At 31.5% G+C, this 19,276-nt stretch overlaps 1 protein-coding gene across 2 annotated transcripts in view; it reads left to right on the plus strand.

Moving 5' to 3' along the window:
• CACNA2D1 (calcium voltage-gated channel auxiliary subunit alpha2delta 1) overlaps positions 1 to 19,276 on the plus strand; it is a 515,558-nt gene that overhangs the window by 434,957 nt on the left and 61,325 nt on the right. Inside the window, exons 14-21 of one of the 2 annotated variants that reach the window (XM_060304737.1) lie at positions 548 to 626; positions 1,514 to 1,563; positions 2,716 to 2,805; positions 6,680 to 6,757; positions 8,657 to 8,731; positions 9,006 to 9,080; positions 16,108 to 16,179; positions 17,429 to 17,500. In XM_060304737.1, coding sequence (XP_060160720.1) covers positions 548 to 626; positions 1,514 to 1,563; positions 2,716 to 2,805; positions 6,680 to 6,757; positions 8,657 to 8,731; positions 9,006 to 9,080; positions 16,108 to 16,179; positions 17,429 to 17,500 — 591 coding nt within the window. The remainder of the gene's footprint in view (positions 1 to 547; positions 627 to 1,513; positions 1,564 to 2,715; positions 2,806 to 6,679; positions 6,758 to 8,656; positions 8,732 to 9,005; positions 9,081 to 16,107; positions 16,180 to 17,428; positions 17,501 to 19,276) is intronic. The other variant, XM_060304738.1, reaches the window with a different exon arrangement.

The following is a 19,276-nucleotide window of genomic DNA, read 5'->3' on the forward strand; positions in this document are numbered from 1 at the left end:
CAGTCATCTTTTATAGAAAGTAAGTAATACGACTAACATCATAATCATACACGTGCATCCTAAATATTTCTATGACGTGAAAGTAGTGAAAGCATCATTAAGTGTAATGCCCTAAGCAACTAAAAGTATCATGACCGCCTTTCTATATACATTTTTATAATCTCATACCTATGAAATAGGACTTTTTTTTTTTTGCAGCGACTAAATATGTGAATAATATATCTTAACCAAGTGAGACAGGTGAAGTTGGGTTGAACCTGAAAGATGCCATTTCTACTAATGAAACCTCAGTCATGATCCTGCCACAGGATTGACATATGGTGCAGAGCACCCAAGTACTAACTTAAATTTAGTAACTGAAGTCTATATTTACAGTAGATTATGTGGTTTCTCTCTGGTGCCTTCCTGAGTGATTTAATGGCCTCAATTTTTCTTGTCACATTAATTAACTGAAAACCATGCTTTTACATGTTTTTTTAGTTCTTTTGTTTTGCCTTTCAATTAAATTTTATGCAGCCTAACAGATACCCATTTTTCAATTCACCAGGTACGTGTATTCACATTTTCAGTTGGTCAACATAATTATGACAGAGGACCTATTCAGTGGATGGCCTGTGAAAATAAAGGTAACAAGTCTGTTTACTTGACCACATTTTATTATAAGAAGAAGAATTTGGTAGTTGTTAGTTCTACATCTTATCATTTAAAATACTCTAAAGTTATAGCTAATTTTTTATAGGAATCAAGGCAAGAATAAGATGCTGAAGGTGTTTTGTATTAAAAAAACACACACATAAGCAACTTTGATATTAGTGTTATATTACATAAAAATGCAGACATCTGATCATATTGTACATTTATAAAGGAATATATTTTATTGCATGATACTAATGATGCTTATCAAATATAGCTTGACATGAAGAATTAAGAATATCTGAATTATGTACAAGTTAGATATCAGGAAGTGTGACACGATATGCACATTTTTTTCTGAGTGGTTAAATTATTGTTTTTTTAAATGTCTTCTTATACATTCCTAGATAATTCAAACTTTGTGTAGTGAACCTATATTTCTTTTATACTCAGACCAAAAAAAACACGTTATTTGAAAAATGCCGCATGACAATAAAAAGAACGTAGATTTATTCTGAAAGCTATTTTTAGGCAGGTATTTTATATGAATATAATAATTGTTAGATACCCGTCATTGTGTATTTTTAATAATTTCTTCAATGAAAAAAATTTTAATGATACCAGGTTCCCTACTGCTTTGTAGGAAAATAACATTTGTTTTATACAATCTATGAAATGTAGTGAAATTTCTCATAAAGCCTGTGTATTTGCTATGAGAATACATTCATCAGACATTTTACAGATTTATCAGTGGTGTTGATATTTTAGTGTTTGCTCAGTTAGAAGTGGTCAGTGTCTCCTACAAAGCCATAAAATAATTTTGTGGTCCTTTATTATATTGTAATGTTTATATGTATAAATCTGTATATATATATTTCAGGTTATTATTATGAAATTCCTTCCATTGGAGCAATAAGAATCAATACTCAGGTATGGTTTTTTAAAACTTGTTTAAAGTATTTTTTCAAACTAGGATATTTCTTTGCTGCTTTAAATATGCTCAGTATGGAGAAAATGGGTGAAAATGAATAAATGCTTCATACTATTCCATTTTTAATAAAATGATGAGTATCATGGTAATGTATTGGTTTTCATTTCATTAAGGTTCCAAGTGTTTTTAAACATCCAAAACCCAGCCAAAAATATATGAGTATTTTTTCTTCTCAGATGTTAAAAACATAATAGAAAGTAAATAAAATCAGTTTACTAACAATCTCATCACATAATTTCAACTTGGTTCTATTGCAAATTATTTAAATGAGTTTCTCCAAGTTGTAGGTACAACATAGAAAATTAGACAATAATTATTACAACTTACAACAAGGAGATGATTTTTCTACAACCATTCAGTTGAAAACATGCTTGTTAAGTAACCAGGGAGATTGAAGCAATTAAGTTAATTTAAATATGTATTATTTTTAAATATTCCTAAATTGCTATTTAAACTCATTAATTCTAAACATAACTGAGGGTCTACAAAATAAACTAAGTCAAAATTTAGCACAGATAACGTGGCATTTGTGGAAACGAATACTGAATACATTGAATTTTGAAATGAAACAGCAGCTGCATTTAAGCTTGATGTCTAGATTTGGCACAGTATTTCATGTATTCTTTGATATGTTTAAATGTAGTTTTGAATTTCAGCCAAATAATCTGTGATATGAAAACAAGTACGTGGCTGCTTTATTATTTCAAATTTGTGTAGTTCCATCCAGTAAATCACAGAGCCTTAAATAGTTTAGATTAACATAAAACAATTCACAAGGAACCTATTTCACTTATTGTTGGCTGGACCTCAGAAAGAGAATATTTTGTTACTAGAAAAAAAACTGGGGTAGATACATTGTATAAATAATGTAAGTCAAATATTGTTGATTCTAAGTACGCAGACATACCATTTATGGAGTACCCAAAGTAGGAATTGAATGATTATATGCTTAACTTTCTTAATAATTTTGATCCCATCTTCATTTTTAACTCTAGATAATTTTTTCTCTGTGGAGTTTTTTTGGGTTTTTTTTAGCACTGCATTTCTAGTTTTCAACCACGCAACTCTTTTTTATGTATATGTGTATATAGGAATATTTGGATGTTCTGGGAAGACCAATGGTTTTAGCAGGAGACAAAGCTAAGCAAGTCCAGTGGACAAATGTATACCTGGATGCACTGGTAAGCTAGGCTGTTCAACCAAAAATTGTCATAACAAAAGCACACAGCTGACTTCTATTTCTTTCTAGCTTCCATTTCTCTTTTCCTGTTCATGAAACCCTTTCAAAATTCCTTCTATCACAACATTCTTCGCTAGAATTTAGATAATTTACATAAAAATGTAGACTTATGTGTAGTGGAGGACCACAGATGTAAAGTGTTATATTTCAGTTGCCATTGAGGATGTGGAATTTCAAACCTCTAATCTTGAATTTAAGACCATTTTGATAACTTTTTGAATTTTTATGTAAAATAATACTAAAGTCACATAAATTAGTACCTATTACTGCAGATTTTGAACAGGAATTGTGAAGAAGGTATTTTTAAAATACACTTCAGCTAGCAGAAGCATGTATATCCTCCATATCTCAAACCAGACAACAAAACTCAGAAAAGTACATGCAGTTAAATAGAAAGTATCTTACTCTATCCTGGAACAATCACAAACCTAACCACCTCTTCATATATAATTTCTTGCTTTAGATTCAACCCCAAATATTTATGGAAATAGCCATTGAAGTGATCAAATCTGGTGTGAAATAACAAATAAAAGCATGTTAATCTGTCCACTACACAATAGAAATTTTAGTACAGGTATGCCAAATTTCAAAGCAGTGGTTCTCAACTGGTGGTAATTTTTCCCCTCAGGTCATTTGGAAATATCCATAGGTATTATTGATTGTCATGACTGAATAGGGAGGGGTTGCTACCAGCATCCAATGAATAGATGCCAGGGATGCTGTTAGACATCCCACACAATGTACAGAACAGTCACACACACCCCCAACACACACACATACACACACACAACAAAGAATTATCCAGCTCAAAATATGAATAGGGCCAAAGTTGGGAAATCATGTTTTAATGTAATTTTTACTTTCCTGGTATGAAAGTTATCAATAGTAATTATCATATTTAAGATTTACTCATACGCTTAACTTAATTAGAGAAGACTTTATTAACAATTTTACTAATGTAATATATTGGAGAGACTTAAAATATTAAGCCCTGAAAAGTAAATGCTAATTCAGTAACCCCTTTTCCTACTTGGAGTTCAATTATATGCTGATACTACTTTTCTGAATGCAATGATGAACCCAAAGGGCAGAATGCAATCCATTTAGAATTACTTATCATTTGGTTCTTGTAAAATAAACATACACAGGAAGTTAGAAGAAAAATAGGCACTATTAGCAGCAGCCTTGCGTGCTGAGAAAGATAAAGTGAAGCTTGCTTACCTCAAGCCCTCGCTAAAATTACTGTCCAGTGTTCCTCCTTGACATCACATATTTATTTAAGGTCACATGGTCAACTAAATCTATGGTCAAAATGTTTCACGTATCCAAATCCATCACAGGACAAAGTATGATAGGAGGAGACAATAACTATGCCCTGTTGTATTTCCTATGACCAGAAGTTCATTAACCAGCATGTCTGCCTTGTTGGTGAGGTTCTTACTGATAGCACAAATGACTTTAGGAAGAGATTTGCGTTCTAAATATGCTGTTCTACCAGCTGAAATTAAGTGTAAAAAAAAAAAAAGGAAACAAATGAAGCAAATGAATTGTCTAGTCAGTGGATATACAGAGCATTCATTTTACTGACTTGAGAATAAAAAGTGACCCGTCTTTCATTTCTAAGTATTTGTTTATAATCTCTGCACATAGCAGATTCAAAATATATGCTGATCAAATTAACAGTTATTTTAAGAAGAAAAAGGTAAAAATAATCCAACACAAAATGTAATGAATATAATGAGAAAAACGAAGAGAGCTCTGGAAATCAGAAGAAAGAAGGCCATATATTTGGGGATAGAGTAGAGTGAGGTTAAAAAGCTGGTGTCATGTTAGCTAAATATATGAGTCTAGGTAAGGTTTCTAAAATTGGTGATGAGTAGTGAAATCAGAGAAGGGAGGTGCAGTATGAAAATTGGAGAAGTGCTGGGTATATTGAAAGAATGATACCTCAGTCACTTTTGGAGATAATGGGAGATGAGAACAGAACCAAGACTGGGACAAAATTGTGGAGGGTTCATTTTATTTGGGAGACAAAGTAAGGTTCTTTATGTTAGAGAGATGAAAAGATTTGCACCCTAAAAACTAAACATCAAATAAATTCCAGAAGGCAGAAATCTTATTTTATTTCTCTTTTTTAGAGACTTGCACAGTGCCTTGGAATAGAGTACAATTTTTTTGGTCTGCTTAATGAAGGAGGGAGAAAATGGAAGTCAGGCACAAATAAGTTCATAAATTTGTCTAATATGTTAGAAGACTAGTATCTCATTTGGGGAGCACATATTACCATATTGAGAAGCAAATTATGGCATTCTCTGTAAATATAAAAGTTATGCAAAGAAAAAGAGTGCACCCAAATATACCTTATCTTATACCATGCTACCATTTTTAAAACTGTGCGTATACATGTATGGTCGGTCCTCCATATCCGTGTGTTCCATGTCTGTAGGCACAACCAACTGCAGATTGAAAACATTCAGGACAAAAGAATCTCAGAAAGTTCTTAAAAGCAAAACTTGAATTTGCCAGGCACTGGCAACTGTTTACATAACATTTACATTGTATTTACAACTATTTACATTGTATTAGGTATTATAAGTTATCTAGAGATAATTTGAAGTCTGTGGGAAGTTGTGCATGGGTTATATGCAAATACTACCCATTTTATATAAGGGACTTGAACATCCGTGGATTTTGGTGTCTTTTGGATACTACGTTTCTGAATTATCTGTAATCTGCCTTTCTTTGAGGTGGACAGCTTTCATTGCAAATATTAATTTGCATATTCAATTAAGGATTTTTCATGGTCACATGTTCTTCCTTAGGATTAAGTAGAAAGCCAACATGTATATATCATACAGCCAACTACGTGTAGTCATTTCCTTAATTTTAATTATTTTTATTATACTAAAAGGCTTCATGACTGGACTTTCATATTTGATGCTTGCAGTTGTCTTGTCTGCATCATTTCACTTTGTCAAAAATCACTATTTATTTTGGAGAGTATTTAGAAGCAATATTGCTTCTTTTGAACATCATAGTATACTTACCTAGAATATCCCAGAGATGCAGTATCAGTAGCATGTTTTTTCTGTTTATAATGTTATTCTGCTACACATCTGTGGTTTAGCATGCAGCCTTTGGCTTAGGGCATGAAAAAAGTTAAGAATGAAGCAAAAAGAAAGGAAGGTTAAATAAATCATTTGAAACAATATATATATATATTTTTTTTTTAAATAAATTTATTTATTTTTGTCTGCATTGGGTCTTCGTTGCTGTGTTCTGGCTTTCTCTAGTTGTGGCGAGCGGGGGTTGCTCAGCAGTTGTGGCGCACGGTCTTAGCTGCTCCGCGGCATGTGGGATCTTCCCAGGCCAGGGCTCAAACCCACGTACCCCGCATTGGCAGGCGGATTCTTAACCACTGCGCCACCAGGGAAGTCCCTGAAACAATATTTTAATATCACTCTGCTCATGGTGGTCAGGTATTAGGTGAACTATCACTCACTATGAAAAAAAGAGTGGAGGGGCAGGGTTACTAAAATGCTTAGTGTAATTTGATTTTTATAGTTATTTGTAATGCTCTCTTAAGAGTGTTATTTTAGATGTTGCATGCTTAAAGAACTGCCTACTAGATCCTGCTTATTTCTAAGGCATTTCATTGCCTCTTTAAAAAGTAAGCTTTCAAAATCAATTACTAATTTTTTTGTGGCTGTTTATAAAGTAACTAAAATGCACTGTCAGATATCAAAAACTAATGCAGAATGATAAAGTTTAAATTGTAATTTTAATTTGACTTTTCTCTCTGAATCTATTTTAAGGAACTGGGACTTGTCATTACTGGAACTCTTCCGGTCTTCAACATAACCGGCCAAAATGAAAATAAGACAAACTTAAAGGTTAAAAGTTAATTGATAAAATTAATAATAATAAATGATAAGCTATGACGTTGCAGCTCAGTGTGGATAAGATATTTCTATAAGGAAATACATACAATGTAACTGTCTCGTGAGGCGGGAAGTAAAAGGCAGCAGCTGCCTATGTGATAACCACCTGGGAAAAAGGAAATGCAGGTCAAGTTCTCAGTTCCCCAGAGCCAACATTCAACTTAACTCTATTTAACTATGACTTGATGAGAACACAAGTTCAGACTCCGGGAGTAATTACATGATAAATGGACAGTACTTTCGTGTGCACATTTTTAAATGCATCTAAGATATCCTTGGAGTTCAGAAAGAAAAATCCAAAGAAGAAAACCATGGTGATGTTTGTATCACGTGTATAGGTATCTTTTTAGAATCACTGCTCCTCCAACTTACATTCAAAAGATAGTTTTTTTAATTGTCATGTAACATAAGGATCTGATTTAAATGATAGTTCTCATTATTTTTTTCTCTTTTTTTACGATTCAGGAAAAATACTTAATGAGTTTCATTAAAAATCTTGATTTCTATAGTGCTGGTAATATTGTCAATGTAATATAATGCTACCAACTTGAAGTTCTACAGGTTTTGAAAAATATGTCTCTTGTACTTGTTAAATTGTCTCATTTTTTAAAAACACTTTTGATTTAAAAGTAGGTTTACATTTCTGTTTCTTAGCTTACATAAGAAGGAATTTAAGAATGTGGGAGAAGTTAAGATTTTTTAATGCTAAATACTCATTTTATAGTTTGGTTGACATTCCTGATTTGAGGGAAATTTATTTCCAGTTTATAATGAAATGAAGTCGGTTGCACTAAAGTATTGTTTGTTCACTTACTATAAATGTCAGTGGAACTCCTTATTTTAATAATGTGGCCATAGAAAACATTGGTCATTCCTCTTTGGGGGCCCATTACCATTCTTAACTATCTGCTGGTTCTAGTCATCATAACTCAGGAGGGAGTAATTCTCTAACTGCTCATGTAGATTATCTAAGGGATTGCTTGAATTTGGGGTACTTGCTCAGACTAGGGTTGATTCATGGGAAAAGAGCACAGTTGTTGACATGACTTTCTCGTTCTGTGTGCACCTACACAAAGTTTAAAATGTTCTTGTGATAGCTATTAACTGGATTTTATGATATTCTTTGTAACGTTTTGATTTATAATTCATATAATTACATTTAAGATGAAAATTCCTGATTCTAAATTTTAACACCATTCACATCCTATGTCCCATAGAAGATTATGATAACAGTTTACCACATGGCCTTTTTGATTTGCAACTAAAACTGTGATGCCCATTGTTTGGTATTTAGAAGTTAGCAGCAAGCAGAAATAGTGTTGTAAGAATTTCTGCTGTTTTATTACAAATGAGGTCACATATTGTACTTTTCACGTATACACAGGTATTATCAGCAGCAAAAATCCATGGTTTTCTCATTCCATATTGCCTAATTAACTTTAAACTGGACATTTTTGTGATTTCTTAATCATAGCATACCAAAAAGTTAGTTTACACTCACAAACACACACACACACACACACCCCTACAGCTGCTGACTGTACAGCAATTAAGTATTAGTACAAGAAGTATCAAATTTAAAATTTCATTATGTTTTTTATACTTTAGCTTTAATCATCAAGATTTCAGTTTTTAAGCTAAATAATAATGATACAGTTGTGGGAATATAATCAAAGCTGAGAATCATTGCAAGTTGATAGCAAAAGTGCCTCACCCTTACATATATATATATGTTTAAGCTAGTATGGAATACAACCATTGTCAAGCAGAAGGATGAACGTATATAATAATTGTGTAGAAATATGTAAATTTTCGGTAGAAAATACACTGCCTTTTACTGTCTTATTATAGAACCAGCTGATTCTTGGTGTGATGGGAGTTGATGTGTCTTTGGAAGATATTAAAAGACTGACACCACGTTTTACAGTAAGATGCAATTTACTCTGTTGGTAACTTCTGTTTTAAAACTCTGTACTAATTTAGCTTGTTTTTAAAGCACTTAAAAGGAATTCTCAAAAATTTTGTGCCGTTATCTTAGCAAAGGAATTAAATATTTAAAAGGATTCTTAAAAGAGTGTAAAGATATCACGTTATCTTTCTTTATGCTTTAAAATATGTATTTAAGAAATTTTTTTTTAAAGAATGTGGATTTCTGATTGCGACTCAGGAATCTTTAAGGTTGTTTCTTATTATTTTTCAGCTGTGCCCCAATGGCTATTATTTTGCAATTGATCCTAATGGTTATGTTTTATTACATCCAAATCTTCAGCCAAAGGTATGTATATAATTTATTTACAATGATTAGCGTTCTGTAAAATTAATGATTAATGTTCTTAAAAGATTCGTCACTTTTAAATTCACTGTACAGCACTAAGTATAAAGGAACATTATACCTGTAACGTTATAGATGACAAGACCACAGTTTATAATATATGAAGGTGTGAAAACAGTTTTTGTTTTCTCTTACCTGTTTAGTTCTGAAATGTTTCTATCCACTATCCAGCGAACCAATATTCCTATCTCAGAGGCAGCCATTATCACCTCCTGGGCCTGAGCTTCACACATCCCACTTGGTATTTTGATTAGGCTGTAGGTGGTGAAGGAGATGGCCTGGATACGTGTGAACTTGAGATCATTATTCATGTTCCTCTATGCGTAGGCCATTTGCATTGCCCTTTTTTTCCTGGTAATTATCTCCCCTTTCCATCTGCCAGGCTTATAAAGATATGTATGAAATTCAAAAAGAAAAAGTCAAATGGGATGGGCTTCAGAAATGGGAAGGGTTTATTAATCAGGGAGTTATATGGAAGTGATAAAATTCCATACATGAACCATTTTATCCTAATCTTTATGCCTATGTTCCCAAGATATAAAATACTTTCCTAAATGTCTCATCCAACTCATTTCACTTTTCATTAATGCTTCACAGGTAAAAAACTTTATTTATCCAGAAGTAAAATTGGCAAAACCTTATATATTTTTAATTTATAAGCATCTTCAAGTTATTGTTTAACTTTGAAGATAATATTAAGGATACTTTAAACCATGCTGGATGGAAATATATACAGACTTATGCATATTATTTCCTTCTCCCCAGGCATGGAGATTTAATGTTAGTGATGTTTTAGGACACATACAAGTATGTATGTGCATACACACACACACACAAAGTTGGGTCATTAAAAACTTCAAAAAGTAATTAAGAACCATTAATATTGAATGTAAAAACATATTGAGTGGTTTTAATTAATGTCTATATTTTATTTCTCACTTTGGAACTTATTTCCATATAAAATCCATCATGATCTAAATATTTGCTAATCGTATGTAGCTGCTGATCACCCTGCATTATTTTTAAAGTTATTTTATTGTAAATGTGGTATAAGCATATTTTCACATTATTAGTCTATCACAGCTCTTTGAAAACATATCATGTTAAGTTCCTCTTAGAGTTGTTCGTGATTGGCTAATCATTCTCTGATTTTTCCATAATTGAAAATTTTTAAGTCTTTTTAAGAGTTTTTAAAATTTACAGTATTATTTTGTATTATGTTTGTATATCCAGTGTATTTTAAATTATATTCCTGTAAGTAAAGTGATTTAAATGCAGTAATAATGTAATGTGCTGAAGGATGTGAAGGATCCCAACTTTTACGTAGTTGGACATTTTATGATTGTAAGTCTTAACTCCTTCCCCAGAAAGAACTAAAATATGTCATAGACAAAATAAAAAAGAATAATTAGAATAATCACGTATGATGTATATATATAAAACCATCATTTAGAGGTAATTATTTGAAAAGGATTTTCCCCTTTTCTACATTCTTGTACTAATAATCAGTATTTATGTAGAAAGTATTTTATTACTATTTGAATGCTGTTAACATATATTTGACTCATATTTGGAATAATCAATTTACTAAAATTCGTAAAGTTACAAAGAAAATATAAATTCTTTAGAAATTCTTATTAAAGCCCAGGTGATTTTTCTTCAGGATTATGTTAGCTTTTCATATTTTTAACATAGGAGATTATTATAAGCAAGTGTGCAACAGAAAAAACTTTTAGAAAAAATATTGTTTTAGAAAACCATTAAAAATAAAATGTTTGGACAATCAATGTATTATTTTTTTCAGAAATTCATGCTTGTGAATTAATATGCTTATCAATTCTCATCATTAACAGGTTAAATATTATAATTTCTTTTTGTGGGTGACAGTGCTTGCTATACAGACAGATACAAGAACCTGATAAAGGATGATATAGTATAAGATAGTTGTTTTAGAAATTGACAAATACAGAGGACCAATATGGTTAGAGAGTATACTAACAAAATTAATCTTAATCTTTGCATCCAAAATTCACCAATAGAAATAAAGGAAAATAATGCTACATTCCATAGTATCCATTATTATTTAACAAGATCAAAGTCTGATCTTATGCAGGTATCCTTTGCTGAATGCCTTTTGTTTTCTTCTTGAAACTGTAATCTTAATTCACATTGTTTCAATACAATTTTGAACTTTATAGAAGGCAGAACAAGTGTCCTAAAGCCAAGAATATCAGAAAATAAAGTAGCTGTGAATCTTTTGCATATCTAATTTTCTGAGGAATCGTTACTTATCTTCTCGGAGAGACTTTTCAAAGTCTCCACCATGACCACATTTTGACAAATGCTGAATTATGCATCCTCCTTTATTCCAAAATGCATTTGAGAATTCCTCTGTTGTGTTTCAATGAAATAACCAGATTAGGTATACTTATTAAAACCTCATTTTTATCAGTCTAAAGAAATATTTATTGTATAAGGAAATTGTGCATAATTTACATTTTAGAAGTCCATATTTAAAATAAACCTACAGTGTTATGACTGAATTCTTCATTTGTTCCATGGATGTAACATTTGTTGTCACTAACAAAGGCACAAATTTTAACATTTAAGACTGACTTTTTAATATCCTATCGTATTTATATTTTAACACATTTGAATCATATACATTCTAAAGAATTCCTGTTTTTTCCGTTTTTTAAATCACCATAGGGAATTCTCCGACAGTCCAGTGGTTAGAACTCGCCGCTTTCACTGCGGTGGGACTGGGTTCGATCCCTGGTCAGGGAACTAAGATCCCTCAAGCTATGGGGTGCGGCCAAAAATAAAATAAAATCAGCAAAGAAGTTGTCTGAGACAAACCATCTTTCTCATTTCCTACATTCTCACTTTTTTTTCCCCTAGGAATAAAAGGAAAACATTAGTCATTTTGCTAAAAAAAAGTTTGAGCATTTTTACTAGCATTACATATTTTATTCACTAAAAATATTTTTGAACTTTCATTTATTGACTCATCATGAGCTTGATGATACCTGTTTCTGATCAAGGAAATATCTGACCAAAATTGATGACAGGATAGAACGCTTACCCATGTTGATATGTAGTATGATGAATTACATTCTTTCTGTTGCTTCAGCCTATTGGTGTAGGTATACCAACAATTAATTTAAGAAAAAGGAGACCAAATGTTCAGGTAACTGTGAATGAAGTTAGCAGTGCCTTCAAATTTGCTAAATCAGAGTTGTAATTAAGCTTCTCTTCCTAAAAGCATATGATTAATGCTGCCTTTCCTGACAGCAAGCTTCCAGAGCATGAGATGGAGATGAGCATCATTTCTCAATAAGCCAGAGCAAAAATGTTATTAATAATGGCAGAGGGTATGCATTTGCTGACTAAAGATTGCTAGCAAATGATGTAATAACAATGATAATCAGAGTAATCGCAATTAAATGGCTTCTAAAAAATAGATTTGTTATTATATATTGTGAAGTTAGTGTCAAATCCATGTAATCCTAACAATTTGCTTGTAAAATTAACTTCTTAGTGGAAATAAAAATACAATTCTAATATATAATTTCTATAAACCACACAATGTAACCCAAAATTTCTTTGGATTTCTAAGTGTATTTTCAGATTAGCAGTTAGAGGAAGTTCCCTTCACCTAATTAAAAATGTCCAAAATTGCAAATAAATATTATCTGGCAAACTTACTACAAAATCTTTTCTCTGATGGCAACATATTTAAACATTATTCTATGTATGCTTATTTCTATAAGTGCACTAAAAATAATCAGCATAAACGGATACTTCCTGTAGTTTAGTAGAATTTAGCAAGAGCATTTCAAAATTTCAGAGAAAGTTCAATGTGACTTAAGGTTTTCTGTGTAATCCTATCATTTCTTTTAAAAAGTTGGTGACGTTATAATGGGGAGGTAGTGTGATATTAAGAGATCATTAAGCTATGAATTAGTAGAACTGAGTTCCAGTTTGTTCTACTTATAGCCAACACTATATCCTTGAGTAGTTCACTAAACCCCATAGTACTTCAGTTTCTTCATCTGAAAAGCATGAAGATTAAACTAATAATTGTTTCCTATCCTACACAGTATATTCCTAGGAAATTGAATATATATATCGATCCCCAGCTCCATCTCCTGAAAATTCTGATTTAATTTGACCAGGGATGGGAGCCGGGCTTCTGAAATAGTTTTAAAGTTCCCAGGTAATTCTAAAGTACAGAGCCAATGGATTAATAGAAGCTTCAGTTTCCTTCTAGCTCTAGAATTCTATGACAATCTGAATTTTGTGTTGTTGCATCAGTCTCCATTTCTTTTGTGATTCCTGTAGAGGTTAAAATTATGTTGATGTCTTTTCTTGATTTATTAAATTGTTTTATGTTACTCCTCTTGCATGTTTCTTTTTGTGGATTACCTTGGATTATACTCATTGCAGTCATGTACATTTTAGTGAATTTTTAGTTTTGCCGTACTTTCAAATATTGCATGTAAATATTGTGATATAATTTAAAAATAAACAACCTGAAAAATGGTTGTTTTATTTTTGTTTTCCTTCCAAGGAAACTCAAATGGCAAACTAGCAACCACACAAGACGTCCGAACTTGGAAAATATTTTTTGAGCTATGTAGTATTTTTAATAATACCAACTACTAATTATTTCAATTTAAAATGTAACAACATTGCCTTGTGCCTTTTATTTTAGTTCCACAAATGGTATGGTCTTTATATCAGTTGATATTCAAATTTTACAAATGAGAATTGTTAGATATTTAAAACATCAAACAAAAGTACTGGGAGTGCAGGGACTGGATTCCAGTTCTCAAGCCTCTCTTGGTGCTTTCTGATGAGAAGAGTTCTGCTTTTGAATTTTTCAATCACTGTACCTGTAATGAGTCTTTTAAAAAATGGTCAGCCAGATTGCCATTTAAAAAGTACAAGTGATGCATTGACATTTTTCTTTTATGATTTCCTTTTCCTGTCTGTGTCTTTGTATGTTGGATTGGGACGTGATCTTCATATTGCCAATTCTTCCTGATAATGCCTCCTCCATGCATGCTGTTTGGGTCTGGTCATGCTATGCATTATCCATTGCATGTAAGATAATATTCTTATTTACGTTTATATTTTATCATTTTATTTTGACTTTGTTTTGTGGTGAGTTAAAATTTTAATACTGATGTGAGGATGTTTGTGTAAAGATAATTTATTTCATGGGACTTTAAGCAATTCAGAATAATTTGTCAGCTTTAGAGTATCCTTTTGATAGAACCTTTCTCAGTTTTGTTTTTTAAACAGAGGACTAGAATTATTTTCAATGCTGATTTTTATTTTCTTTTTATAAAATATTACTTTTCCAAAGAGTATTTGCTTCTGAGCCAATAAGATGCTGCCTAAACAATGACCAGTATTTTCACCTATTGAACAATCCAATACTTACTTTCAATATTCTAGAACCTTGTGAATCTAGATATGAAGTTCATAAGCAGTGAATATTTTCTTAATAAAAATGCCAGACACAGTTGGGTTTTTTGTTTTAATTTGCCTTTAAGAATCCCCATTCATCAAAACCAATGGGAATCATATATTTTCATTATTTAAATGGAGCTACTCTTTGAAGGCATTTTTGTCTTTATTATAAAATAAATACATGCCATGTATACTGTCATTCAGCATTTGAAATAAAGATGTTTAATTTTAATACATTTTTAATTATTGGCATTGTCTTGGGTAGTCAGCCCTACTAAAACATTGTTTAAAATAATGATCTGAATGTATTTTGGAAGAGCCTGTGAGGCTGAAATTTTTAAAATTCCAGTGACCTTGCACTAATACAGCATAATTTCTATTTATTTTTTACTTCTGTCTAATTAGTTATCATATATTGATGGTATTTATTTTAGTAAATATTAAAAATCCAGTGTCTAAATTTTTACAGTTGTAAAATAATAGACACCTATTATGATTTTATGTTCTAGTGAACTTTGAAATTCTCCTAGGGCATGTTACATTACTTAGTAAGTGTTATAAGAGCATAGTATATTTTTGTTTATCAGATATTTTGATATCCTCATTTTATGATTGAGAAATTTTTTAAATGTCATGTGAGGTAAATTTACCAGGTTAACAGTTTCATTTGATATGTTTATGTAAATAAATAATCTGCCTGTTCCATAGTGAATTTGATTTCTTATTACACACCAGCAAGAAGCAGCAGTAGTACGTGTAAAGCAGGAAAACAGTATTTAGTGAACCTAGGGGTTATTATTCAAGTTCGACTTCAATCACAATAGCTAATCTTTATTAAAATCCTTATGACTTTACCATAAATTTTATCTTACAAAATTGACTTAATTTGACTCATTAAAATATATTGTAAAATTTCTGAGTTTCAAATACATGAAGCAAACTTGCATCTTTTCTTTATGCATTTGAAGAAGGAAAAATAAATTTAGAAGAGTTTGTTCTCCTTAGCAAATTCAAACATTTTTAAAACATTTTCCCTCATATAATTTTATTGTTTATGGAATACAAATAATGCATATTACTTACACACCGCCTTTGTTTTATTGCCAAATATGTTATCCACATGGTTGTATTTTGCTCCTTTCACATCCCAATTAAAGATAAAATCTGTAAGTGGATCTTCAAAAGTCATATTGCCACAGAATTTGTGATTATAAATGTCCTATCTAACACAGGACTCAAAACTCTTCAGTTGGTTATTAATTAAAATTTGTCTGCTATACTTAAAGCTCAAATCCCTAGCCTACTTATTATTATTTTTAAATATATATGAAAGAATATACCTTTATATAATTATTTTGTCAACTTTTTAAGATACCTTAGGTAAGTAACTTTTATGGAATTAATTTCATATTTAAATATCTATTGAGTTATTCTATATACAGCATCATTTTACAATGTCATATATGCTTAATTACTATTTTCTGCGTAGAACCCCAAATCTCAGGAGCCAGTAACTTTGGATTTCCTTGATGCAGAATTAGAGAATGATATTAAAGTGGAGGTGAGTGCAATCAGTCAGCTTGAATAGCACCCGCAGGTCAGATGCTGGTGTCCTTCCAGTCCACAGGGATCTGTTGAGCAGCTTCATTGTGTTGGTTCTGTCTTAGGTACGATACACACAAAGATGAATGTTTTTTATCTTTAAAAATTTCTAGATCCTGGGCTCTCTCATCCGAAAGATCATATGAAAAGGAATAAATATTTTAAATTGGGTGTGACCTTAGTGTTTTTCTTTCTCCTTCCACAGGTAGAGTTATTTTCAGTATTTCGATACAAATGTAACTTGTAAATTTCAATAAAAAACAGAGAGAGGGGGACGTTGCCATAGAGTTGAAAGAAAAGTTGCAGGGAATTTAATCATCCAACCACCCAATAAGCAACATGAGGAAAGAAGCTGCCATGTTTGTCTTAGTACTCTATACTCAGAAAGTTTCTATTTTATTTCAAAACCAAAATTGCATGCCACTTCCTCCGAGAGGGGCTTCCATAATAATAGGGATAATCATTAATAATAACATTTATTGAGTACATGATATGTGTCAGTCATGGATTCTCAAGAGCCTTTGAATAGGTACATTGTTATTGTTATTATATCTGTTGTACTGATGATCTGTTTGAGGTACGGGAGGTTAAATAGCTTATCTCCAGTTACTCAGCTAGTAAGTAGCAGAACCAGGATTTGAACCTGGCTCTTGCACGCCAGAGCAGAGATTTTTAAGATTCTTTCAGATGAACTAACTCCTTCTCTTATCTACTCAAAGGCCACCATATTTCTTTTACAGTTTGTCACAGTGTGTTTTAATTTGTACTTGCTTTACACACTTTACAACCTTACTCCCTCAGTGTAGAACAAGAGAATCTCTTTATCATAGTTACCTTAGACTGAGGCATAGTGCTGGGATGTTTTAGGTAAATAATGAATATTTGTTGTAAAGTATTTTGACAGCATAAAGTAGGATCATGTAATGTTGAAGAGCTTGGTTTCTGGACTCTCATACCGCTGAGTAACTGTAATTGTATTTAACCTCTCAAGTCTCAGTTTCCCCTCCATCAATCCCATAAAGTAATTGAACACTTTTATTAATTACATTTCAAAAATTAATGACTGGTTGAAAATATTTCATTAAGAATGTTTTTATCATTTTAAGATAATGTAAAATAATGATGTGGTAACTTTTAAAAGAATATTTCCACACTTCAGTAGGTCAATTTAGTATCTGCTATAAAGTAATTGTTCCAATTTCCCTTAGATTCGAAATAAAATGATAGATGGAGAAAGCGGAGAAAAAACATTCAGAACCCTGGTTAAATCTCAAGATGAGGTAAGAATTAAGTCAGGTTTATTCTTAAATTAAAATGTGTATATTAATAATGATAATTGATATTAGTGGTAAAGCAATATTTATTCATAAAAAGGGACATTTCTAGAAAAGAAAAATTGTTTGAAGCACTCTTTGCTGGAGGGATATTTTTAATAAGATTTTTAACTCTGAAATTTCTATAAAATGTTGCTTTAGATTTCTTGATGTATTCTTCTATCATTTACAATATGTTCTTGAAAATTATATTTTTTAATTTTTTTAATTGATGTATAGTTGATTTACAATATCATGTAAGTTTAAGGTATACAGCACAACGATTCAGTTATACATACATATATATACACACATTTATATATATTCTTTTTCAGATTCTTTTCCCCAAAGTTTATTACATAATATTGAATATAATTCCCTGTGCTATACAGTAGGTCCTTGTTGGTTATTGAAAATTATATTTATGTCTCCATTTTTTTTTTTTTACCAGTATAAGAAATAGAATACACAATATGATGTTTGCCATGTTCTTTTAGGCCATTTCAGTCATACAAATTTGAAGTTAATATTTAATAGCTGTATGTTTTGTATGGTTTGTGCATGCAGATGTTCTAATTGTTGAGTTCCATATTTTTTTGTTTGTTTCTTAACTTGTTTCTGGCTTCATTTATCTTCTTTTACTATTTAAGCACTATTTCCCTGAATTTAAACCTGAAATTAAATCCAAAGATAACACAGCTACTGCCATAAAATCACTGGTACAGCTGTGTAACACTTGTATTGTTTTATATTGACGTGGAAAAACTCTGTGTATATGAGAAGTGTATCTATTCATTATCAGTCACATGTGGAATAAATACACATTCGTATGTTTGAGGATTTGAAAAATGTATAGAACTCCCAAGCTTTTGAGCCTGGAAATTTAATTTAAGCTTTTATGTATAATTTATGTCCGTTTCCTCACAAGCTCATCCCTTTTAAGTGTAACATTTCTCCTGAATTTCTCAGCAGAGCTTTCCCTAAGATGGAGCTAGTATCTAAATACAGTACTTCATTAACACTTGCCTTTTCTAATTTTAATATCATCAGGAGTCCCTATTACCAGAACCCAAAGGGAGGTATATACCAGTTTCAGTCTTTGTTGAAACGTCAACTCTGTTTACTTAGACTTTACGCGTGCTGTTTACCACTTCACTTTTCAGAGGAAAGGTGTAAACCATTCAGCAGTTCTGCCAGCTTCTCTGTTTTGTTCTGCCAGCAAGAACTCTGGGACCTGCACATTCTTTTTTCAACTTACAAATCAATTTTGTCTTTATTCAGTCACTTTGATGTTTCTCTCCTTCAATTTACTGTAAATTCTTCTTTTTGACCAATATCCACCCATAGACTTTTCCTATTAATAATATCGAAGAAAGTAGTGTTTTGTATGCTTATTTCTCTAATCCAACACAGTTTTTGATATTCTGTTTTTTATAACTTGCTGAACAATACTAGTTTGCCATGGTTTTTTATGAGTATTAATAAATATGTAAACATTATTTCTTTTAATTTTTTTATGAATTTTAGGAGTCCAAAAACTTCCTGAGCACTTCCTGCCCTCCCTCCCCTCATCCTCCACACACCTCAGTAAAGCCATGGGGATATTTGATGTATAGAAGCAACACTGTGTAGTTGTTATAAAATGAACTTGACATCGTACATTCTCCTTCATCCTGCCGACTAAAGTCCTCATTTCTTCATCAGTAAATTGTGGAAAAGAATAGTATTTCATTTACTCCAGGG

Source organism: Globicephala melas, chromosome 9, assembly GCF_963455315.2.
Source record: "Globicephala melas chromosome 9, mGloMel1.2, whole genome shotgun sequence".
In the NCBI taxonomy this organism is placed as follows: domain Eukaryota; kingdom Metazoa; phylum Chordata; class Mammalia; order Artiodactyla; family Delphinidae; genus Globicephala; species Globicephala melas.